The sequence below is a fragment of the Coregonus clupeaformis genome, chromosome 12 (genome assembly GCF_020615455.1).
Source record: "Coregonus clupeaformis isolate EN_2021a chromosome 12, ASM2061545v1, whole genome shotgun sequence".
Classification (NCBI taxonomy): Eukaryota; Metazoa; Chordata; class Actinopteri; order Salmoniformes; family Salmonidae; genus Coregonus; species Coregonus clupeaformis.
In genome coordinates, this window is record NC_059203.1 from 38,407,678 (window position 1) to 38,431,305 (window position 23,628).

The following is a 23,628-nucleotide window of genomic DNA, read 5'->3' on the forward strand; positions in this document are numbered from 1 at the left end:
TTTAATGAATTTATTTGCAAATTATGGTGGAAAATAAGTATTTGGTCACCTACAAACAAGCAAGATTTCTGGCTCTCACAGACCTGTAACTTCTTCTTTAAGAGGCTCCTCTATCCTCCACTCGTTACCTGTATTAATGGCACCTGTTTGAACTTGTTATCAGTATAAAAGACACCTGTCCACAACCTCAAACAGTCACACTCCAAACTCCACTATGGCCAAGACCAAAGAGCTGTCAAAGGACACCAGAAACAAAATTGTAGACCTGCACCAGGCTGGGAAGACTGAATCTGCAATAGGTAAGCAGCTTGGTTTGAAGAAATCAACTGTGGGAGCAATTATTAGGAAATGGAAGACATACAAGACCACTGATAATCTCCCTCGATCTGGGGCTCCATGCAGATCTCACCCCGTGGGGTCAAAATGATCACAAGAACGGTGAGCAAAAATCCCAGAACCACATGGGGGGACCTAGTGAATGACCTGCAGAGAGCTGGGACCAAAGTAACAAAGCCTACCATCAGTAACACACTACGCCGCCAGGGACTCAAATCCTGCAGTGCCAGATGTGTCCCCCTGCTTAAGCCAGTACATGTCCAGGCCCGTCTGAAGTTTGCTAGAGAGCATTTGGATGATCCAGAAGATGATTTGGAGAATGTCATATGGTCAGATGAAACCAAAATATAACTTTTTGGTAAAAACTCAACACGTCGTGTTTGGAGGACAAAGAATGCTGAGTTGCATCCAAAGAACACCATACCTACTGTGAAGCATGGGGGTGGAAACATCATGCTTTGGGGCTGTTTTTCTGCAAAGGGACCAGGACGACTGATCCGTGTAAAGGAAAGAATGAATGGGGCCATGTATCGTGAGATTTTGAGTGAAAACCTCCTTCCATCAGCAAGGGCATTGAAGATGAAACGTGGCTGGGTCTTTCAGCATGACAATGATCCCAAACACACCGCCCGGGCAACGAAGGAGTGGCTTCGTAAGAAGCATTTCAAGGTCCTGGAGTGGCCTAGCCAGTCTCCAGATCTCAACCCCATAGAAAATCTTTGGAGGGAGTTGAAAGTCCGTGTTGCCCAGCGACAGCCCCCAAAACATCACTGCTCTAGAGGAGATCTGCATGGAGGAATGGGCCAAAATATCAGCAACAGTGTGTGAAAACCTTGTGAAGACTTACAGAAAACGTTTGACCTGTGTCATTGCCAACAAAGAGTACATAACAAAGTATTGAGAAACTTTTGTTATTGACCAAATACTTATTTTCCACCATGATTTGCAAATAAATTCATAAAAAATCCTACAATGTGATTTTCTGGAATTTTTTTTCTCATTTTGTCTGTCATAGTTGACGTGTACCTATGATGAAAATTACAGGCCTCTCTAATCTTTTTAAGTGGGAGAACTTGCACAATTGGTGGCTGACTAAATACTTTTTTTCCCCACTGTATACTGCATTCTATTCTATAATATTCACTGTATCTTAGTCCATGCCGCTCTGTCATTGCTTGTCCATATATGTACAGTGAGGGAAAAAAGTATTTGATCCCCTGCTGATTTTGTACGTTTGCCCACTGACAAAGAAATTATCAGTCTATCATTTTAATGGTAGGTTTATTTGAACAGTGAGAGACAGAATAACAACAAAAAAATCCAGAAAAACGCATGTCAAAAATGTTATAAATTGATTTGCATTTTAATGAGGGAAATAAGTATTTGACCCCCTCTCAATCAGAAGGATTTCTGGCTCCCAGGTGTCTTTTATACAGATAACGAGCTGAGATTAGGAACACACTCTTAAAGGGAGTGCTCCTAATCTCAGTTTGTTACCTGTATAAAAGAAACCTGTCCACAGAAGCAATCAATCAATCAGATTCCAAACTCTCCACCATGGCCAAGACCAAAGAGCTCTCCAAGGATGTCAGGGACAAGATTGTAGACCTACACAAGGCTGGAATGGGCTACAAGACCATCGCCAAGCAGCTTGGTGAGAAGGGGAAAACAGTTGGTGCGATTATTCGCAAATGGAAGAAACACAAAAGAACTGTCAATCTCCCTCGGCCTGGGGCTCCATGCAAGATCTCACCTCGTGGAGTTGCAATGATCATGAGAACGGTGAGGAATCAGCCCAGAACTACACGGGAGGATCTTGTCAATGATCTCAAGGCAGCTGGGACCATAGTCACCAAGAAAACAATTGGTAACACACTACGCCGTGAAGGAGGTTCCCCTGCTCAAGAAAGCACATTACATGCCCGTCTGAAGTTTGCCAATGAACATCTGAATGATTCAGAGGAGAACTGGGTGAAAGTGTTGTGGTCAGATGAGACCAAAATTGAGCTCTTTGGCATCAACTCAACTCGCCGTGTTTGGAGGAGGAGGAATGATGCCTATGACCCCAAGAACACCATCCCCACCGTCAAACATGGAGGTGGAAACATTATGCTTTGGGGGTGTTTTTCTGCTAAGGGGACAGGACAACTTCACTGCATCAAAGGGACGATGGACGGGTCCATGTACCGTCAAATCTTGGGTGAGAACCTCCTTCCCTCAGCCAGGGCATTGAAAATTGGTCGTGGATGGGTATTCCAGCATGACAATGACCCAAAACACACGGCCAAGGCAACAAAGGAGTGGCTCAAGAATAAGCACATTAAGGTCCTGGAGTGGCCTAGCCAGTCTCCAGACCTTAATCCCATAGAAAATCTGTGTAGGGAGCTGAAGGTTCGAGTTGCCAAACGTCAGCCTCGAAACCTTAATGACTTGGAGAAGATCTGCAAAGAGGAGTGGGACAAAAACCCTCCTGAGATGTGTGCAAACCTGGTGGCCAACTACAAGAAACATCTGACCTCTGTGATTGCCAACAAGGGTTTTGCCACCAAGTACTAAGTCATGTTTTGCAGAGGGGTCAAATACTTATTTTCCTCATTAAAATGCAAATCAATTTATAACTTTTTTGACATGCGTTTTTCTGGATTTTTTTGTTGTTATTCTGTCTCTCACTGTTCAAATAAACCTACCATTAAAATTATAGACTGATCATTTCTTTGTCAGTGGGAAAACGTACAAAATCAGCAGGGGATCAAATACTTTTTTCCTTCACTGTATATTTTCTTAAATTCCATTCCTTACTAGTTTTGTGTGTATTAGGTATATGTTGTGAAATTGTTAGATATTACTTGTTAGATATTACTGCACTGTCGGAGCTAGAACCACAAGCATTTCGCTACACCCGCTATAACATCTGCTAAACACGTACGTGTATGTGACAAATAACATTTGATTTGATTTGATTTACTGCTGCAGCCTTCACAGTAATCTAAGACAATCTAAATTCACACTCCTCTTGTTGTCTGAGAGAACATTTTACAGGTTTAAAGCTTATTTCCTGCAATTCTACACATTTAGTCATGGGGTGCAGATAATTTTTCAATTTTAAAGCTCATTTTCTTGCAATTCTATATATTTTGCCATGTCTAATTTGTATTCATGTGATATTTGAGTGACTCAAACTTTACAACAAAATCTATGGGCTAAAAACCCTAGCTAAAAAAACTGTTAGCTGACATGGTTGACAAGTTATAAATAGCTCTCTACGGTATGCAATGACTGACATGACAAGAAGGAAACTTGTACTATTACAAATTCTGCCTATTAGTGCCCAGTTAGGCACAGTGGAAATAAGGGTGGTAGTCTACATCAGCCAGAGAGTGTTCTCACACTTGGTTTGGTCTTTCATCACAAACAGTAAATATGTGACATTCATATCGTATCAATCAACTGTTGTTCAACTGTTGCTGTGCTTGTTGATTTTTGCATGTTTGGATAGTAGTGCACTGATGTCCATGTACTGTAACTATCTACAGTACTCTCTTGTACCCTCGTGATACAGACATGACAGATGTCAGTCAGTCTGAATGTCCCCAATCCTGCAGATTCTATACTGAACAAAAATATAAACGCAACATGTAGTGTTGGTCCCACGTTTCATGAGCTGAAATAAAAGATCCCAGAAATGTTCCATATGCACAAAAAGCTTATTTCTCTCAGATTTTCTGCACAAATTTGTTTACATCCCTGTTAGTGAGCATTTCTCCTTTGCCAAGATAATCCATCCACCTGACAGGTGTGGCATATCAAGAAGCTGTCTAAACGGCATGATCATTACACAGGTGCATCTTGTGCTGGGGAAAAGGCCACTCTAAAATGTGCAGTTTTGTCACACAACACAATTTCACAGATGTCTCAAGTTTTGAGGGAGCATGCAATTGGCATGCTGTCTGCAGGAATGTCCACCAGAGCTGTTGTCAGATAATTGAATGTTAATTTCTCTACCATAAGCCGCATCCAACGTTGTTTTAGAGAATTTGGCAGTACGTCCAGCCGGCCTCACAACGCCAGCCCAGGACCTCCACATCAGGCTTCTTTACCTGAGGTATCGTCTGAGACCAGCCACCTGGACAGCTGATGAAACTGAGGAGTATTTCTGTCTGTAATAAAGCCCTTTTGTGTGGAAAAACTCATTCTGATTGGCTTGTCCTGGCTCCCCAGTGGGTGGGCCTGCCTCCCAAGTGGGTGGACCTATGCCCTCCCAGGCCCACCCATGGCAGCGCCCCTGCCCAGTCATGTGAAATCTATAGATTAGAGCCTAATGAATTCATTTCAATTGACTGATTTCCTTAAATGAACTGTAACTCAGTAAAATCTTTGAAATTGCTGCTTTGTGTTTATATTTTTGTTCAGCGTATATGCCATCTAGTGACCAATATAGGAATAGCACAGGGTAGTGAGAAGAAATCACACAAAATGATACACACAAAGGATATCCAACCTTAGTCACTTTACTTGTTTGAGAAACTCCAACCTTTTGAAATAAATAACTCATCCATTTCAAAGTCCACTACAGTGATTATGGCTGATAGCAGTGTTTCACAACAGGGAAACCACTCCCATTATAAGGCGGACACACAAGTCAGAGCTGAGGCTTGGTACAAATAGGAATTTGACATATTATGCAACTTAACGTTGAGGATGAGCATATTTTTTGTCATTGATCTGATATAGTTGATATATCCATGGTTTGCTAACACAGAGAACGAACTCCAGGCACTGGGCTTAGTGAGTTTGGCACAGGCTGACCAAGACACATGATCAAAGAATAACATTTAGAAGAAGAGTGCACTTGACTACATTACTCTTTCAATTCCTTTCTCTTTTTATCAGTGCAAAATAAAGCAAAATTATTTTTGCCTATCAAAATCTCTACATATGTATTTACATTAACTAGTTGCTGTATGCAAGGCCATTTCAGAAAATACGGTACATGATGAAAATACGTAGCTAAGAAACACATTAAATGCAAAACAATACAAGACAATAGTCATACTTTGAGCAGAACCTGTGCTTCAAAATGTCAGGCACGTGAAGCTGGCTAAGTCCAGTGCAGGAACGTGTTCTGATAAAACGAAAGAAATAGAGAGTTCATTCAGTAAATATAGGGAGATCTTTTAAAGTACCGTCATATTGGTTTAGAAAGGCTGTATTGTACTGTGAACATGACAGCACATATTAGGTCTAATGGGAGGGGGTGAATGAACCCACCACCTCAGACCTTGGTGGATGGTGTAATAATACATGGAGATCCACTCTCATGCTTCTGACATCACATTAAGACTACAGTCACGTTGGCATGTGGTGAACATGTATTAATAACAGATTCATCATTTTCATAACCTCTGGATGTAGGTTACACACTAGTAGGACATGCAGTTTAAACACATTTACTGCTATTGTTCTTTTTCTGTTTTATCTTCTTTACCTCCAAATGTGTCCCCTTGTCAGGACTCTTAGTGTCAAAAACATGTAAATGTAGTGATAGCTTGATATCAATTACCATATTCTTCTTTGCTTTAATAAAATCCAGTATTTATTTTGCATGTCATTTTCCTTCCATTTTTAGAAGTAATCCAGAGTAATTCATTCCATGAAAAATTGGAGGGGGAGTCATAGGTAGCCTTGGTGGAATTTTCCAGAATGGTACATATCTGGGCCAGCTCTTCTCTTGGCTCTGGGCGTCACACCTGCTGTAGCAGCGGGACGGAGACATTGAAGGGTGACAAAGTAGGCGAGCGTGTCCCCTCCTTTAAGAACACCATGTTTCCTTCCCTCCTCTCTCGGTCCACACACAGTAAGACACAACCGTCACAGCTGACTAAAGGCAAAATTAACATATTCCTCCTTCCTCCTTCTTCCTCTTCCCTTTTTGTTTTATATTCAGGCATTCTGAGGGCGGCTATGTGTAGCAGGAGAGTGGCAGCGAGGTCCCCAGGGTAAGTCTGAAAGGTGAATGATGCACATCCAAAGATACAGTCTCAACAACCCACCCAAGATGGCCACTGCTATAAAACTGTGGCTTCCTCCATGGCGTTCACCCATCTGGGTAGAAAGAAAAGTGCTGACTGTAATTGTAATACATTATAATAACAATCTGATTGTTGTGTTGACGCTGTTGTCAATGTGAGTCATGCCTATGAGGTGGCTTAATGAGGCCTGTAAGTGGGGCCAGGAGTTTTACCTCACCACGTAAAAGGCTAAAGGCTACAACTAGGGCCCAGAGTTAGTCTTGGTCAGATCATGTGGTGATATATATTTTTTAAAGGTGCAGTGCAGGGCTCACCTCTTAGCAGTGTGATTGTCCTCAGCCTTAAAGGTGTAGTACAGGGTCTTCTTGTGGTACAGCTCAAAGACGTTGGTAGTCTCCTCTCCATCTGGCCTATCAGGCAGCTTCACTGTGAAGCCCAACAGAGGCAAACTCTCAGACGCCACTTTCTCCTGGAGACAGAGAGAGACAAGGAGAGAGAGAGATAGAGAGAGAGAAATAGAGGGAAATGAGGAGGAGAGACAGAGAGAGAGAGAAGGAGGATGAGAGAGAGACAGAGAGAGACACATACAGAGAGAGAGAGAGAGAGAGGGAGAGAGAGAGGAGGAAGAGAGACAGACACAGAGAGAGAAATACACAGTGATCATTGACCTGCATAGTTTTAAGGATGCAGTTTGTGGAGGTTTTGCTGACTAAAAAAGTAGAGAGGGTGAATTAGCTTTACTAGGGAAACTCTATGCTCAGAGTTACAGGGATAGGTGTTTTGGGTAGAGGTGTGTGTGAGGGTTCAGGTTTAAGGGGAGCGTGTGTTCCCCCTCACCTCGCGGGCCTGGTAGGTGTAAAGCACCTTGTCTTTGAGGAGGAACCACAGCCTCTTCCAGTTCCTCTTGCTCCTCTTACTGCGCTGCAGAGTCCCACTCATAGAGCCCTCCTCTGACACACCCACCTAGAGACAACACAGGAACACACAGAGAGATTAGTTAGATACATAACAGTGCAAAGGGAAATGTATACTGTCACTACCTCAGTACAACCAAGTTGCATCAATTGAAGATCAAGCTGAAGAACAAAACGTCTAAGAGCCACTTTTGGAGGAAAATGTATGTTTCCATTAAAATGTAAGTTTAGTTTTTGGACAATAGCTTTTACCATTAAAATAAGATTAGTGTTTTGTGTGTGTGTGTGTGTGTGTGTGTGTGTGTATGTGTGTGTGTGTGATTACCTGGGTCAGAGAGGCAGTGCCCTTGCGTCTCCACAGGCTGGGAGGGTGAATGTTCTGGAAGACGGCAGAGAGCGGGCGGATGGAGCGGCGGTTAGAACGAGGACTGTCAGTACCACTCGCCCCAGACACATTCCCTCCTATGGAGACAGAGAACACCTGACCTTAACACCTGGACTCACACACATTCAATATGCTCCAGTAGTCAAGAGCGGCATATACAGTACAGTACAATACAATATAGTATAGTACAGTTTAGTACAATACAATACAGTACAAGAAAGGAAAGGAGGAGGAGTTATGCACCTCTCTTCTTGAGCTCACTGTAACAGTGGTCACACACTTTGGCCATGTGGTCCTTCAGGTACTTCAGAGGGTATCTGTTCCTGGAGCAGCTCCGACACACAATCTGAGTACAGCAGGACCAGGACACGTCAGAACACCCAACACACACAGGTCAGGCCTGACTATGGAAAACAGACTCCAGCCACATCATACTGCACAAAACTATGCTTCTAGGTGACAGAGCCATGCATTGTCACCTAGAAGCACATGTGTGTGAGAGAGAGACTCACCCTCCCGCAGGCGTGGCAGTGATGTCTGCGCAGTGTGAGGCTGAAGTCTGAGGTGCAGTTCATACACATCATCACATGGGACACAGGCACCAGAGTAGGAGCCTTCTCCCCCAGGGACAGCCACAGACGTTCTCTGGCCTGGAAGAGAGACAGGACAATATAGCTACGGCTACGGCACTAGACTTCACAGTAATACTCAGTGACTCATACTCAACTTAAAAGAGAAAATACACCCTCTGCAATGTTAATATAAGCTCAGTAAATGTATGAGTATTGGTTTGCTATTGTCATTGAGTGGGGAGCATTGTTATGTTATTGCTAACATTGCTTTTATGTATGCTCTGTCTCCCAGTCAAAGTCCTCTTCACCTCTCCAGAGCAGCTGCTGAATGTCGCAGGTCCTCTGGCGTGGTCAGACACTGTCCGACTCAGAGTGTGGAACCAGTCCTCCCTCTCACTACAGGAGCTGCACAGGGACACACAGAGCACAGGTCATTAAGCCCTCTCATCATACTTTTCATATACCTGTTTGACTACACTACTTTTAGGGCTATAAATGGCCCAGAGTGGTCTAGATACATGGTCAGGAAAACAACACTGACACTACTTATAAAAGGTCCAAAAAGCCTGGCACGAGAAGCTTTACTATACCTCATTCACTGTTGAAACAGCGCAATTGGTAACCATGGGAACTATGAACTACGATCATTATACCGACCATGCCACCCAAGGTGTGTTAGTGTGACCCACCTGGCTGCCAAGGTGATGGAGATGTCTGCTCCCTCGATCCTCAGAGCATTCTGCACATTCTCTATGACGGGTTTACTGACCTGGAACATCAATCATCAATAGCACATTACACAGACCCATCAGGAAAGTGAGAGAGAGGACAGATAGGTTTGAGAAGGGGAAAGAGAGAACGAGAGGATGGAGAAAGGGAGAGAGAGGAAAAGAATGAGAGATATAAAAGTGAGGGAGTAAGATAGAGATAAAGACACAGTTATAGAGAGGACAAGGGAGAGGGAGGGGGGAGGGAGAAGGGAGGGGGGGGTGAGTGATATAGACAAAGAGAAGAGAGAAATTTGGTAAATGGTGATGAAAAAAAAACAGGAGAGGGAGGACTCTGACCTTCATCCCAGTGAGTGGGAGGCTGTTCTTCAGTCTGTATTTCCCATCCTGCTGAGGGTAGGTGTACAGCAGCACATCATTCATCTGTTAAGACACAATCACACTCAGAATTCACTAACAAACCTCAGAATCACACATACTTTCATTCTGTATCCTCAGAACCAATGAACAAGATAATACTGTATACAAACATTTCACTGATTCAGCTGTCGGATAGAACAAGTGCATGGAGAAATGAAACAATGTGAAATGCATACATATACTTATTCTCAGTACTCTCCAATCCAAGTAGCATGCTACTTAGTGTTATATATCTTGATGCCTAGTCAGTTCACCTCTGCCGACATGTACATACTGTATCTACCTCTATTACCACATATCCCTGCACATTGATATGGTTATGGTACTCCTTGTATATAGCTTCATTCTTGTGTGTTTTAATTTTGTCTTATTTAACTCTGCATCATTGGGAAAGGGCTCGTAAGTAATCTTTTTACTGTAAGGTAAATGCGCATGTGACAAATAAAATTTGATTTGATAAAAAATACATTTGACATTATTCCTGCATGCTAAATGACCACATGGTGGTGCCCTAAACGAAGAGGAAACTATCAGTTCCTCAAGGAGGAGTTGGGCTGTTTTGGTGATCATAATTTCATCAGATTTGACAGTTAAATGTGTCTCAATGTCACAAATCAAGATTTCTCCCTGTTTTTCTGACTGCATGACTTGACCAGGAAAAACTCTGGGCCCTACTCATCATTCCACTGGGGCCCTAAACATACCGTAACTCCACCTCCTGGAGAGAGTGAGAGAAAAAAACTAAATGGATTATAGTTGTGTGTGATCATGAGTGGACTGACTGCATATAGCCTCAGTGTTTTATTCTTAAATGTTAAAGTGATTTCCTACAAGCCGTTCCTATAGCTTTTCGAATAATATTTTAAATTACGTTTTATCCGGTTGGATAATATTTCCAAAATATGATTAAGTGACTCGTCTTAGTGCAAATCCCTGTAGTTGGACAACAGTGACCTAGAAAACCTTAAAGTTGAATTCTGGGTAGATGTAAACAAAGGTCATTGGTCGTTCAAGAATAGGCCAATGGGATTATCTTTTCATTTTCAGATAACAGATTTGTCTTTCTTTAACTCTTTTGTCGATCTTCGTTCACCATCACTGAGAGGGCTGAACATTTCAAAAATAAGGAAGTCCCCTTTAATTCTGTAATTTTCCATCATATTAACCCATTCCTTGTTTTATGCTCTTTCTCTTCCTCTTCTGCCTACATCCCTCTCTCTCACTTTGAGATGGCAGTGTGTCAGAGTGTTCTGTTGGCATAGTTACAGAGGGGGCTTTCACTGCCAGGCCGCTAAAGAATGGCCTGTCTGAAGTCGTTACTCTGTCTAGACTTATGGCTTTATAAATTACACCCCCCTCCTCCTTCTCTCCCTCTCCCTCCTCAGACATGTCACCCCTACCACCATATCCTGAGTGTGTTTGTGGGGTTGCTAAAGACGGGTATGTTCTTTTTTTTTAAAGATGACAGAATCTAGGTGGGGGAGGTTGGTTTAATTTTAGAAATTAGTAATGAAACAATTTTAGATTAACATGGCATGGTAAAACAATAGTAGGACATCCAGGTGAATATCTACTGATCTACATACAAAATATCTCTCTAAATACAGTTATGATTGGACAAACTAACATGAGGTTTAAACAGAGTTTTCACCAGGTCTAGTGTGTGTGGCTGTATTCAACAGAGAGAACCAGGTCTAGTGTGTGTGGCTGTATTCAACAGAGAGAGAACCAGGTCTAGTGTGTGTGGCTGTATTCAACAGAGAGAGTACCAGGTGTAGTGTCTGTGGCTGTATTCAACAGAAAGGGAACCAGGTCTAGTGTGTGTGACGGTATTCAACAGAGAGAGAACCAGGTCTAGTGTGTGTGGCTGTATTCAACAGAGAGAGTACCAGGTGTAGTGTCTGTGGCTGTATTCAACAGAGAGAGAACCAGGTCTAGTGTGTGTGGCTGTATTCAACAGAGAGAGAACCAGGTCTAGTGTGTGTGGCTGTATTCAACAGAAAGGGTACCAGGTCTAGTGTCTGTGGCTGTATTCAACAGAGAGAGAACCAGGTCTAGTGTCTGTGGCTGTATTCAACAGAAAGGGAACCGCCGCGGGGCCGGACAGTATTCCAGGGCACGTTCTCAGAGCATGCGCAGAACAGCTGGCAGGCATATTCACGGTCATTTCCAACCTCTCCTTCTCCCAGTCTGTAATCCTCACAATGACTACCGCCCTGTAGCACTCACATCTGTAATCATGAAGTGCTTTGAAAGGCTGGTTATGGCACACATCAACTCCATCATCCCAGACACCCTAGACGCACTCCAATTTGCATACCGCCCCAACAGATCCATAGACGACGCAATCTCAATTGCACTCCACACTGCCCTCACCCACCTAGATAAGAGGAATACCTATGTGAGAATGCTGTTCATTGACTACAGCTCAGTGTTCAACACCATAGTCCCCTCCAAGCTCATCACCAAGCTTGGGACCCTGGGACTGAACACCTCCCTCTGCAACTGGATATTGGACTTCCTGATGGGCCGACCCCAGGTGGTGAGGGTAGGCAACATCACCTCTGCCACGCTGACCCTCAACACGGGAGCCCCACAAGGGTATGTGCTTAGTACCCTCCTATACTCCCTGATCACCCACAACTGCGTGGCCACGCATGACTCCAACACCATCATCAAGTTTGCTGATGACCCGACAGTGGTAGGCCTGATCACCGGCGACACCAGTAAGACCAAGGAGCTGATCGTGGACTACAGGAAACGGGGGGTCGAGGACGCCCCCATCCACATCGACGGGGCTGCAGTGGAGCGGGTTGAGAGCTTCAAGTTCCTCGGTGTCCAAATCACTAAGGACTTCAAATGGTCCACACACACGCACACAGTCGTGAAGAAGGCACGACAGCGCCTCTTCCCCCCCTTAGGAGGTTGAAAAGATTTGACATGGGCCATCAAATCCTCAAAAGGTTCTACAGCTGCACCATTGAGAGCATCTTGACTGGCTGCATCACTGCTTGGTATGGCAACTGCACCGCCCTCGATCGCATGGTGCTACAGAGAGTGGTACGGACAGCCCAGTACATCACTGGGGCCGAGCTCCCTGCCATCCAGGACCTCTATATCAGGCGGCCCGTAAAATTGGCCCAACATTTTTTTTCAAGACTCCAACCACACAAGCCATAGACTGTTCTCTCTGCTTCTGCACGGTAAGTGGTACCGGAGCAACGAGTCTGACACCAACAGGCTCCTGAACAGCTTCTATCCCCAAGCCATAAGACTGCTAAATAGCTAACAAAATGGCTATACGGGCTATCTGCATTGACCCTTCTATTTTATTTGTATTTTTGGACTGACTCTATGCACACTTACAGGACTCTACACACACTCACACTGACACTCCAACACACTCCAACATAGACACACAAACACACACACACACACACACACACACACACACACACACACACACACACACACACACACACACACACACACACACACACACTTCATTTGCTCACACATAGGGCTGTGGCGGTCATGACATTTCATCAGCCGGTGATTGTCAAGCAAATAACTGTTGGTCTAATTGACCATTAATTAACATAAACACATTTAGCATCTCCTGGCTTCCACACATACTGTAGCCTACAAGCCACTGATGCAGACCTTTGGAACATCTACATTTAAGAAAGTCTAATAAATCCATGTAATATAGCCTACACCATCACAATAAATCCATTATTTATTTAGACAGGTGTAAAGAAACATGATATGAAGAAAATGTAGTCTATTTCAGAAGAACAGAGTAGCATACTCTGAGTTGTCCATTTCTTAGGTCCTGATCTGGCTATGCCATATGGCTGTGGGCTACACTAGTTTATTTAGCAGAAAAGATTTGCTTAGAATTCCTTGCCATTATTTTATATTATTTTATAGTATGAAGAATACAATTGAACAAAGCTGAATAATATAGAAAGGATATTTTCTCCAAACGATTTGAGTGAGTGCGCACATGCGGCTATTTTGTGTTGAGCGGTTAATAAAGAAATAGGTACTCCTATATGCTTAATTTAGAGTTATTAATAACCAGGTCTAGTGTGTGTGGCTGTATTCAACAGAGAGAGAACCAGGTCTAGTGTGTCTGGTTGTATTCAACAGAGAGAGAACCAGGTCTAGTGTGTGTGGCTGTATTCAACAGAGAGAGAACCAGGTCTAGTGTGTGTGGCTGTATTCAACAGAGAGAGAACCAGGTCTAGTGTGTGTGGCTGTATTCAACAGAGAGAGAACCAGGTCTAGTGTGTGTGGCTGTATTCAACAGAAAGGGTACCAGGTCTAGTGTCTGTGGCTGTATTCAACAGAGAGAGAACCAGGTCTAGTGTCTGTGGCTGTATTCAACAGAAAGGGAACCAGGTCTAGTGTGTGTGGCTGTATTCAACAGAGAGAGAACCAGGTCTAGTGTGTGTGGCTGTATTCAACAGAAAGGGAACCAGGTCTAGTGTGTGTGGCTGTATTCAACAGAAAGGGAACCAGGTCTAGTGTGTGTGGCTGTATTCAACAGAGAGAGAACCAGGTCTAGTGTGTGTGGCTGTATTCAACAGAAAGGGAACCAGGTCTAGTGTGTGTGGCTGTATTCAACAGAAAGGGAACCAGGTCTAGTGTGTGTGGCTGTATTCAACAGAGAGAGAACCAGGTCTAGTGTGTGTGGCTGTATTCAACAGAAAGGGAACCAGGTCTAGTGTGTGTGGCTGTATTCAACAGAGAGAGAACCAGGTCTAGTGTGTGTGGCTGTATTCAACAGAAAGGGAACCAGGTCTAGTGTGTGTGGCTGTATTCAACAGAAAGGGAACCAGGTCTAGTGTGTGTGGCTGTATTCAACAGAGAGAGAACCAGGTCTAGTGTGTGTGGCTGTATTCAACAGAAAGGGAACCAGGTCTAGTGTGTGTGGCTGTATTCAACAGAGAGAGAACCAGGTCTAGTGTGTGTGGCTGTATTCAACAGAAAAGGAACCAGGTCTAGTGTGTGTGACTGTATTCAACAGAAAGGGAACCAGGTCTAGTGTGTGTGGCTGTATTCAACAGAGAGAGAACCAGGTCTAGTGTGTGTGGCTGTATTCAACAGAGAGAGAACCAGGTCTAGTGTGTGTGGCTGTATTCAACAGAGAGAACCAGGTCTAGTGTGTGTGGCTGTATTCAACAGAGGGAGAACCAGGTCTAGTGTGTGTGGCTGTATTCAACAGAAAAGGAACCAGGTCTAGTGTGTGTGACTGTATTCAACAGAGAGAACCAGGTCTAGTGTGTGTGGCTGTATTCAACAGAGAGAGAACCAGGTCTAGTGTGTGTGGCTGTATTCAACAGAAAGGGTACCAGGTCTAGTGTCTGTGGCTGTATTCAACAGAGAGAGAACCAGGTCTAGTGTCTGTGGCTGTATTCAACAGAAAGGGAACCAGGTCTAGTGTGTGTGGCTGTATTCAACAGAAAGGGAACCAGGTCTAGTGTGTGTGGCTGTATTCAACAGAGAGAGAACCAGGTCTAGTGTGTGTGGCTGTATTCAACAGAGAGAGAACCAGGTCTAGTGTGTGTGGCTGTATTCAACAGAAAGGGAACCAGGTCTAGTGTCTGTGGCTGTATTCAACAGAGAGAGAACCAGGTCTAGTGTGTGTGGCTGTATTCAACAGAAAAGGAACCAGGTCTAGTGTGTGTGACTGTATTCAACAGAAAGGGAACCAGGTCTAGTGTGTGTGGCTGTATTCAACAGAGAGAACCAGGTCTAGTGTGTGTGGCTGTATTCAACAGAGGGAGAACCAGGTGTAGTGTGTGTGGCTGTATTCAACAGAGAGAGAACCAGGTGTAGTGTGTGGGGGGGTGTATGAGGAGCGTTCCTGACCTTCCCCGTTCAGTCAGTAAAGAGCAGCTCAGGAAGCTGCCATTCAGAAACATCCTGCCAGGAAACCCTGCTCTCAATAGCAGGGTCTGGGAGGGCCATAGATATAGCCATAGAACAGACCTGCTGCTTCTCCTTTTCAGATTACATTTACATGTAATTTACATTGCAGCAAGAGAACAAAGAATGTGGGCTTTCCTTCTCCTTCTCCTTCTCCTTCTCCTTCTCCTTCTCCTTCTCCTTCTCCTTCTCCTTCTCCTTCTCCATGGCCGACGTGAGTAAGACATTTAAGCATGTTAACCCCCGCAAGGCTGCCGGCCCAGAGGGCATCCCAAGCTGCGTCCTCAGAGCATGCGCAGACCAGCTGGCTGGTGTGTTTACGGACATATTCAATCTCTCCCTATCCCAGTCTGCTGTCCCCACATGCTTCAAGATGGCCACCATTGTTCCTGTACCCAAGAAAAGCAAAGGTAACTGAACTAAATGACTATCGCCCCGTAGCACTCACCTCTGTCATCATGAAGTGCTTTGAGAGACTAGTCAAGGATCATATCACCTCTACCTTACCTGTCACCCTAGACCCACTTCAATTTGCTTACCGCCCCAATAGATCCATAGACGATGCAATCGCCATCACACTGCACACTGCCCTATCCCATCTGGACAAGAGGAATACGTATGTAAGAATGCTGTTAATTGACTATAGCTCAGCATTCAACACCATAGTACCCTCCAAGCTCATCATTAAGCTTGAGGCCCTGGGTCTGAACCCCGCCCTGTGCAACTGGGTCCTGGACTTCCTGACGGGCCGCCCCCAGGTGGTGAAGGTAGGAAACAACATCTCCACTTCGCTGATCCTCAACACTGGGGCCCCTCAAGGGTGTGTGCTCAGCCCCCTCCTGTACTCCCTTGTTCACCCATGACTGCGTGGCCAAGCACGCCACCAACTCAATCATCAAGTTTGCAGACGACACAACCGTAGTAGGCTTGATTACCAAGAATGACGAGACAGCCTACAGGGAGGAGGTGAGGGCTCTGGGAGTGTGGTGCCAGGAAAATAACCTCTCACTCAACGTCAACAAAACAAAGGAGATGATCGTGGACTTCAGGAAACAGCAGAGGGTGCACCCCCTATCCACATCGACGGGACCGCAGTGGAGAAGGTGGAAAGCTTCAAGTTCCTTGGCGTACACATCACTGACAAACTGAAATGGTCCACCCACACAGACAGTGTGGTGAAGAAGGTGCAACAGAGCCTCTTCAACCTCAGGAGGCTGAAGAAATTTGTCTTGGCACCTAAAACCCTCACAAACTTTTACAGATGCACAATTGAGAGCATCCTGTCAGGCTGTATCACCACCTGGTACGGCAACTGCACCGCCCGCAACCGCAGGGCTCTCCAGAGGGTGGTGCGGTCTGCCGAACGCATTACCGGGGGCAAACTACCCACCCTCCAGGACACCTACAGCACCCGATGTCACAGGAAGGCCAAAAAGATCATCAAGGACATCAACCACCCGAGCCACTGCCTGTTCACCCCTCTATCATCCAGAAGGCAAGGTCAGTACAGGTGCATCAAAGCTGGGACCGAGAGACTGAAAAACAGCTTTTATCTCAACGCCATCAGACTGTTAAATAGCCATCACTAGCACATTAGAGGCTGCTGCTGCCTATTGAAATCACTGGCCACTTTAAGAAATGGAACACTAGTCACTTTAATACTGTTTAAATATCTTGCATTACTCATCTCATACGTATATACTGTATTCTATAATATTCTACTGTATCTTAGTCCATGCCGCTCTGTCATTGCTCGTCCATATATTTATATATTCTTAATTCCATTCCTTACTTAGATTTGTGTGTATTGGGTACATGTTGTGAAATTGTTAGATATTACTTGTTAGATATTACTGCACTGTCGGAGCTAGAGGCACAAGCATTTCGCTACAGCCGCAATAACATCTGCTAAACACGTGTATGTGACAAATACAATTTGATTTGATTTGATTTGAAGATGATGCATAGTTGTGTAGTCATAATGACAAGCCCGGTGACCATGTTCAAATTTGAGAAAATTGTGAATGCTTTTTTTTATTTTTAGCCATTCCTTGTTCTGTCCGTTATCTATAGGTTTGTGGCGGTGAGTGTCCTACCCTCCCTCCAAACAGGAAGTGACATTTACCAGAAACAAGTGGCGTGGCTGTCTGCACTTCCTGCTGACCTTCATCAGAGTACCCTCCTTCACAAACACCTGAGAACAAAACACACACACACACACACAGGGTCAGACATAAAGTAGATTAAATGGCAATTGAGGACAGCGTGCCACATATGAGAAGCAAGAGAGTTGGAGAGAGGGCTTTAAAGGGTCCTTTAAGAGTGTGTGTGCACGCTCTTCTCCACTCCACCCAGACACAGAGAGAGGACCAGGGGATTCCCAGCTGACTGGTTATATAAAGGGCGACACAGGCGGGATGGAGAGGTGGAGGGGGGAGGGGGGAGAGGGTGTACCCTTGCCCGGGGCACTGGGCAGAAACAATGGTGTTATCAGGCAGGCAGGCAGGACGGCGCTTACCCTGCCAGGCTGGAGCAGATCCCTCTGGCCTCCAACACTGTACTCTATGTTGACAAGATGTAGCAGGTTCTCCTGAGAGAGAGAGAGAGAGAGGGGGGAGACATGCCATGTTGAGAAATTACAATGGCTACCAAATAAACGGTTGTGCATCCCACAACAACACTGCGTGTGTGCACTCTGCCTCTCTTACAAGCACTCACACACACACACACACACACACACACAACAAACACACAAAGGCAGGCACACACTATGTTGGAAAACACTCGTCTTCACTCTTGAAACTCACCCCATGTTTCAAACTGTCATTGGCTTGATCTGCAATGTCTGACACTACCACCAGAGCAGCTGAGAGCAAGGAAAAAAGTGACACGAGAGAAGTAAAGAGTTGTCGTTAAAGCAAAATAAAAAACATCAGACACACAGAGAACCAGAGAGGGACATGTTCACCAGAGACTATTCTCATCCTTCATGAGGTGTTCATTCCAGCCTTGTCCCCCATATACACACAGAGAGATAACATCCCCTACAATTTTCCTCCTCTCTCTCTCTCTCTCTCTCTCTCTCTCTCTCTCTCTCTCTCTCTCTCTCTCTCTCTCTCTCTCTCTCTCTCTCTCTCTCTCTCTCTCTCTCTCTCTCTCTCTCTCTCTCTCTCTCTCTCTCTCTCTCTCTCTCTCTCTCTCTCTCTCTCTCTCTCTCTCTCTCTCTCTTTCTCTCTCTCTCAATTCAATTCAATTCAATTTAAGGGCTTTATTGGCATGGGAAACGTATGTTAACATTGCCAAAGCAAGTGAAGTAGATAGTAAACAAAAGTGAAATAAATAATAAATATTAACAGTAAACATTACACTCAGAAGTTCCAAAAGAATAAAGACATTTCAAATGTCACATTATGTGTATATATACAGTGTTGTAACAATGTGCAAATAGTTAAAGTACAAATGGGAAAATAAATAAACATAAATATGGGTTGTATTTACAATGGTGTTTGTTCTTCACTGGTTGCCCTTTTCTTGTGGCAACAGGTCACAAATATTGCAGCTGTGATGGCACACTGTGGTTTTTCACCCAGTAGATAAGGGAGTTTATCAAAATTGGGTTTTGCTCAGTTTCCACCTCATTTTGTGGGCAGTGTGCACATAGCCTGTCTTCTCTTGAGAGCCAGGTCTGCCTACGGCAGACTTTCTCAATAGCAAGGCTATGCTCACTGAGTCTGTACATAGTCAAAGCTTTCCTTAAGTTTGGGTCAGTCACAGTGGTCAGGTATTCTGCCACTGTGTACTCTCTGTTTAGGGCCAAATAGCATTCTAGTTCACTCACTCACTCACTCACTCACTCACTCACCATCTGGGCTGGAAGTGGCTTCCCTAGTGATTTACCCACACACGCACAAACACACAGAAAAACCGAGACAGAATGGGTCCCTAGTCAACTACTCAGAATGTCAAATACATTCCTTATAAACACATACAAACATAACTGACATGGCCCTCTGGTGAATAACACAATACAGAGCAAATAGGTACTAGTGCTTATAGCAGAGCTCTACTGTACCCAGTGTGTCTTCATATTCTTTGGAGTCTGGGGAGAGGTTGTTGAGGTAATCTGGAGGAGGAGGAAAACAAACAGCAGCAACTGAGAAAAGACTGAAAGTGAAAGACACATGACCATTGATTGAACCACGGTAAGATCAGACATAATGTCTGATGTATAAATGTGTAAGTCTTGACATACTATTACACACCCACACCCACCCACCCACACACACCCACATTTTAGTCATTTAGCAGACGCTCTTATCCAGAGCGACTTACAGTTAGCACATACATTATTTTATCGAACCCACAACCCTGGCGTTGCAAACGCCATGCTCTACCAACTGAGCTACATCCCCTGCCGGCCATTCCCTCCCCTACCCTGGACGACGCTGGACCAATTGTGCGCCGCCCCATGGGTCTCCCGGTCGCGGCCGGCTACGACAGAGCCTGGATTCGAACCAGGATCTCTAGTGGCACAGCTAGCACTGCGATGCAGTGCCTTAGACCACTGCGCCACTCGGGAGACACTCACGCACACACACACACAAACACCCATGCACGCACGCACACACCCACCCACCCACTCACACACACGCACCCACGCACACACACACACACAAACACTTACCAGTGAGGAGCAAGCGGTATTGAGCCACCCGTACGATGACCTGCAGAAGCTGGTGTTTGAGAGAGACATTGTCCCCTGCTGGACTCTGCTGCTGGGAAAGACAGACAGACACACTCAGTAATGGGCCTCACTTCACTCACATTACTGATAACCTACACATCACACAAAACTCTTTCCTATGTCCATATCATCCCGAAATGTCTTCACTGCTACACTAAGAGAAACATTGACCAAATTATGAGCTTTTGCACTGACAGACAAAGTATAGAGACAGAGAAAAGAAAGAAAAACAGAGAAAAGAGAGGGTGGGAGGAGATATTTCAGCAGAATCCAAAGCCACTTAAGTGGCGAGCCAGGACCAATAACTCAACAGAGTGCTCAACAGAGTGCTCAACAGAGTGCTCAACAGAGTGCTTGTCAGCGTTCACAGTCCCCTGCAGAAACATCCCTGTACACTTGTACTCTTACACACACAAACAAGCATGTACACACACACACAAACACACAAAAACACGCACACACTATTTCAACTACCCACACATATTGCATGGATCACAAATCAAGTCCTGGCAGAGTAATATGTTGATTTGATAAGGGAGATGTAAAGACTTCCGTCTGCTAATTAGCTTTGTCAGCTTCTTCACCAGAGCTAGCCAGCAGCAACGCAAATAAACACACACACACTAGTGCCGAGCGATTAACCGAAATGTCCGTTATTTTTAATTTTTTTAACAACTAATTAACCGACGTCGGTTCAATTCTTTGAATTTCATTTTGTTCTTTTTTTTTCTGTGAGCTCAATGCGCAGTTTCTCTAGAAAGAAATCAGATCAAGCCTACACTGTGCAATGTAGTAGAGAGTTGTTTAGTGCAGAAAACGTGGTAATTAACTACAATGACCATAATCCATTGTGCGCCTACTTGTCCAGTCGGTGTAGGACAGACACGAAGAGAAGAGACAGAAGAAAGCACGATCAAGAGGGATATAGAGCAGTTGCTTCGTGAGGTAACTCTACCTGAAAATACATGATCTAAGTGATTGATAGTTGGTATTCAGTCATAATAGTATGCCTTATTTACTTTGAAGAACTACTAAAACAGTGATTTTTCAGACAGCATAGGCAGCAGCTCTATAGAGATGAGATGATGACTTGGAATGAAATAATAAAGTCATCAAATAAAACTAATGTAATATACACAACAACTGAAATATTTTATATCTAGTAAAGTAATGTGAATAAATGATGGTTAATAAGTGATAAGCAGTAGTGGACAGTCACTACCATCATGGGACTTTTATTAATTGTTTTATTCTGTGTTGTTGCAGCATTCAACCCACATAATGAATAGTGCATTTAATGTCCCAAAAATATTTTGAAACCGAAATTGAAAACGGTGATATTTTTTTAAATAAACGAACTGAAACCAAACCGATTTCAAAAAGCACTGATTGCTCAGCACTAACATATACACACACACAACGCACGCACACACACACACACACACACACACACACACACACACACACACACACAGTTGTTGCCTACTGTACGGTAACACCAACCATATCAGCTTCATCTGTTTCATTTCACACAGGAGCTTCATCATGGTCACTGTACATGATACACACAGTCACTTATGATGGGAGATACGTTAGAGGGAATGGGCAGAGAGAGTGGGGAAGGAGGGCTCTTTCTCCCATCCAAGATTCATTCAACACTCATCCTCTATAAGGCTGGAGTATCAACTACTTTGCTTTCAGCTTGACTACATAAAAGCACAATCAAATTAAGTCTCATATCAAAATCAAAATATTAATTAATTCTACTGTATTTGAGGTTAAAATGATACTCAGGAGAGTACGATGATATACTGTAAGTTGTAAGAAAAGCATCAATGGAAAAAGGAGAAGAAATGGAAATCACTTGGTTGCTTATGGTATTCAGATGTATTTCATGGTATTCCATTTCTCTGTCATCAGTGACTTGCACAACTACACAAGAGATGGACAGAGAGAAGAGGTGTCAAGAAATATACTCTGTCTGTCTGTCTGTCTGTCTGTGTCTGTCTCTATCTCAGCGTGCACCAACTCAGTCCAACACACGCTCTACCTGCACTCTGTTATATTCAGGTTTATATATCAGTGCAACTGTAGCGGAGGTGGTTCAGTGAACGACTCGTGTGATGAGTAACCTTGGATAACCAGTCACACCAATAGACAATTAAGGTGGCATAAGCATCAATAGGACTCTTATTCTACACAATTAACAGCCTGAAGATCAATACACTCATATACCCATAATGTACCATGCTCCATGGTAGCTACATTATGGATGTCAATGAAGACACTACAAATACACTACAATTGACTACTTATAATATACTACAAGGGAATGTCGTCAATGCATGCAATATAAACTGGAGCATGCAGATATCCAGATACGTTTGCACTTATCCAATATGCACGGTAGCTCACATGCTGATGGATAGCTCATGGTTGCTTTTGATTTGATTAATTTTGACAGAGACCAGACCCCTTCAATACTTCCCCTTTGCTGTGGTTTCTACAATCATGTTCAACTCTGTGGTAACAGTTGTGCTACTGAAGAAGAGGACTACAGACCAACACCTCAACCATTCAAAGTCAAAGCCTGGCAATTACAATACATGTTGAAGTGGTTAATAAAACAGACACCTTTCGGTCTTTCTGCTTTGTGAATGAATGTAGTTATCTAGCTCAATGGATCTTGCTTAATGTATGTATGAAGAGCTCTACTTTGTCCCTATTAAAAGCCAAATAAAGCAAATGAGACAGGAACTGTGTTCATTGACATTCAGACAGTTCCAACATGTTATTGATGAGGCAACACTTCATCTAATCTAATAGGATGATGACATGAAGAAAACGTTTTTCTTAATCAAAAGGAAAAACAGAATAAGATCTTATATGTGTAATATATTTGATTTCAAAATATGACTGTGTACAGTACTGACATTATCTGTCCACTTCTCGATCTTGTGACTGGAACTCAAAAGAGCTGCCTGTGAGAACCAAAAGTTGATTTAAAGCTGAAATCCGCATAAGGGGAAACAGCGCCACTGTTCGCCCCAGCACATTTGTTATTGTTTTGTTTGGTTGTTGAAAGGAGACGGGCATCCAGCAGTGGTAAAAACAATTTGCAGTACATACTCTGCTGTTGTATGATGTCCGAGGGGGGAAAAAAACAGTGTTCGTTGTTTGAAGTAACTTCTTTGTTGTTGTAGTATCGCCTCTCTCTCTCTCTCTCTCTCTCTCTCTCTCTCTCTCTCTCTCTCTCTCTCTCTCTCTCTCTCTCTCTCTCTCTCTCTCTCTCTCTCTCTCTCTCTCTCTCTCTCTCTCTCTCTCTCTCTCTAGAGTAGGCTTGTACCCAGAGAAGTACACAACCCAAGTGTCTCAACTCTCTGGATAAATAGTGTGTTTCTCTCCTGGTGTGTACTGTACATTAAAAACTCTACCTGACAAAATATAATGTGCTCTGATAGCTTGTAGTTTTGATTTCATTGCTACGCAGACGACACACAATTAATCTTCTCCTTTCCCCCTTCTGATAACCAGGTGGCGAATCGCATCTCTGCATGTCTGGC

At 44.0% G+C, this 23,628-nt stretch overlaps 1 protein-coding gene across 1 annotated transcript in view; it reads right to left on the bottom strand.

Moving 5' to 3' along the window:
• Nucleotides 1-4,828: 4,828 nt before the first annotated feature.
• The window catches only part of LOC121577602 (FYVE, RhoGEF and PH domain-containing protein 5), a 41,229-nt gene continuing 22,429 nt past the window's right edge, over nt 4,829-23,628 (bottom strand). Inside the window, exons 8-21 of the mRNA XM_041891334.2 lie at nt 20,006-20,093; nt 19,394-19,444; nt 18,129-18,187; nt 17,840-17,911; nt 17,447-17,515; nt 9,304-9,387; nt 8,926-9,005; nt 8,545-8,641; nt 8,177-8,314; nt 7,908-8,010; nt 7,605-7,741; nt 7,203-7,328; nt 6,680-6,834; nt 4,829-6,438 (exon numbers count right to left, since the gene is read on the bottom strand). Coding sequence (XP_041747268.2) covers nt 6,402-6,438; nt 6,680-6,834; nt 7,203-7,328; nt 7,605-7,741; nt 7,908-8,010; nt 8,177-8,314; nt 8,545-8,641; nt 8,926-9,005; nt 9,304-9,387; nt 17,447-17,515; nt 17,840-17,911; nt 18,129-18,187; nt 19,394-19,444; nt 20,006-20,093 — 1,296 coding nt within the window. The 3' untranslated portion in view covers nt 4,829-6,401. The remainder of the gene's footprint in view (nt 6,439-6,679; nt 6,835-7,202; nt 7,329-7,604; nt 7,742-7,907; nt 8,011-8,176; nt 8,315-8,544; nt 8,642-8,925; nt 9,006-9,303; nt 9,388-17,446; nt 17,516-17,839; nt 17,912-18,128; nt 18,188-19,393; nt 19,445-20,005; nt 20,094-23,628) is intronic.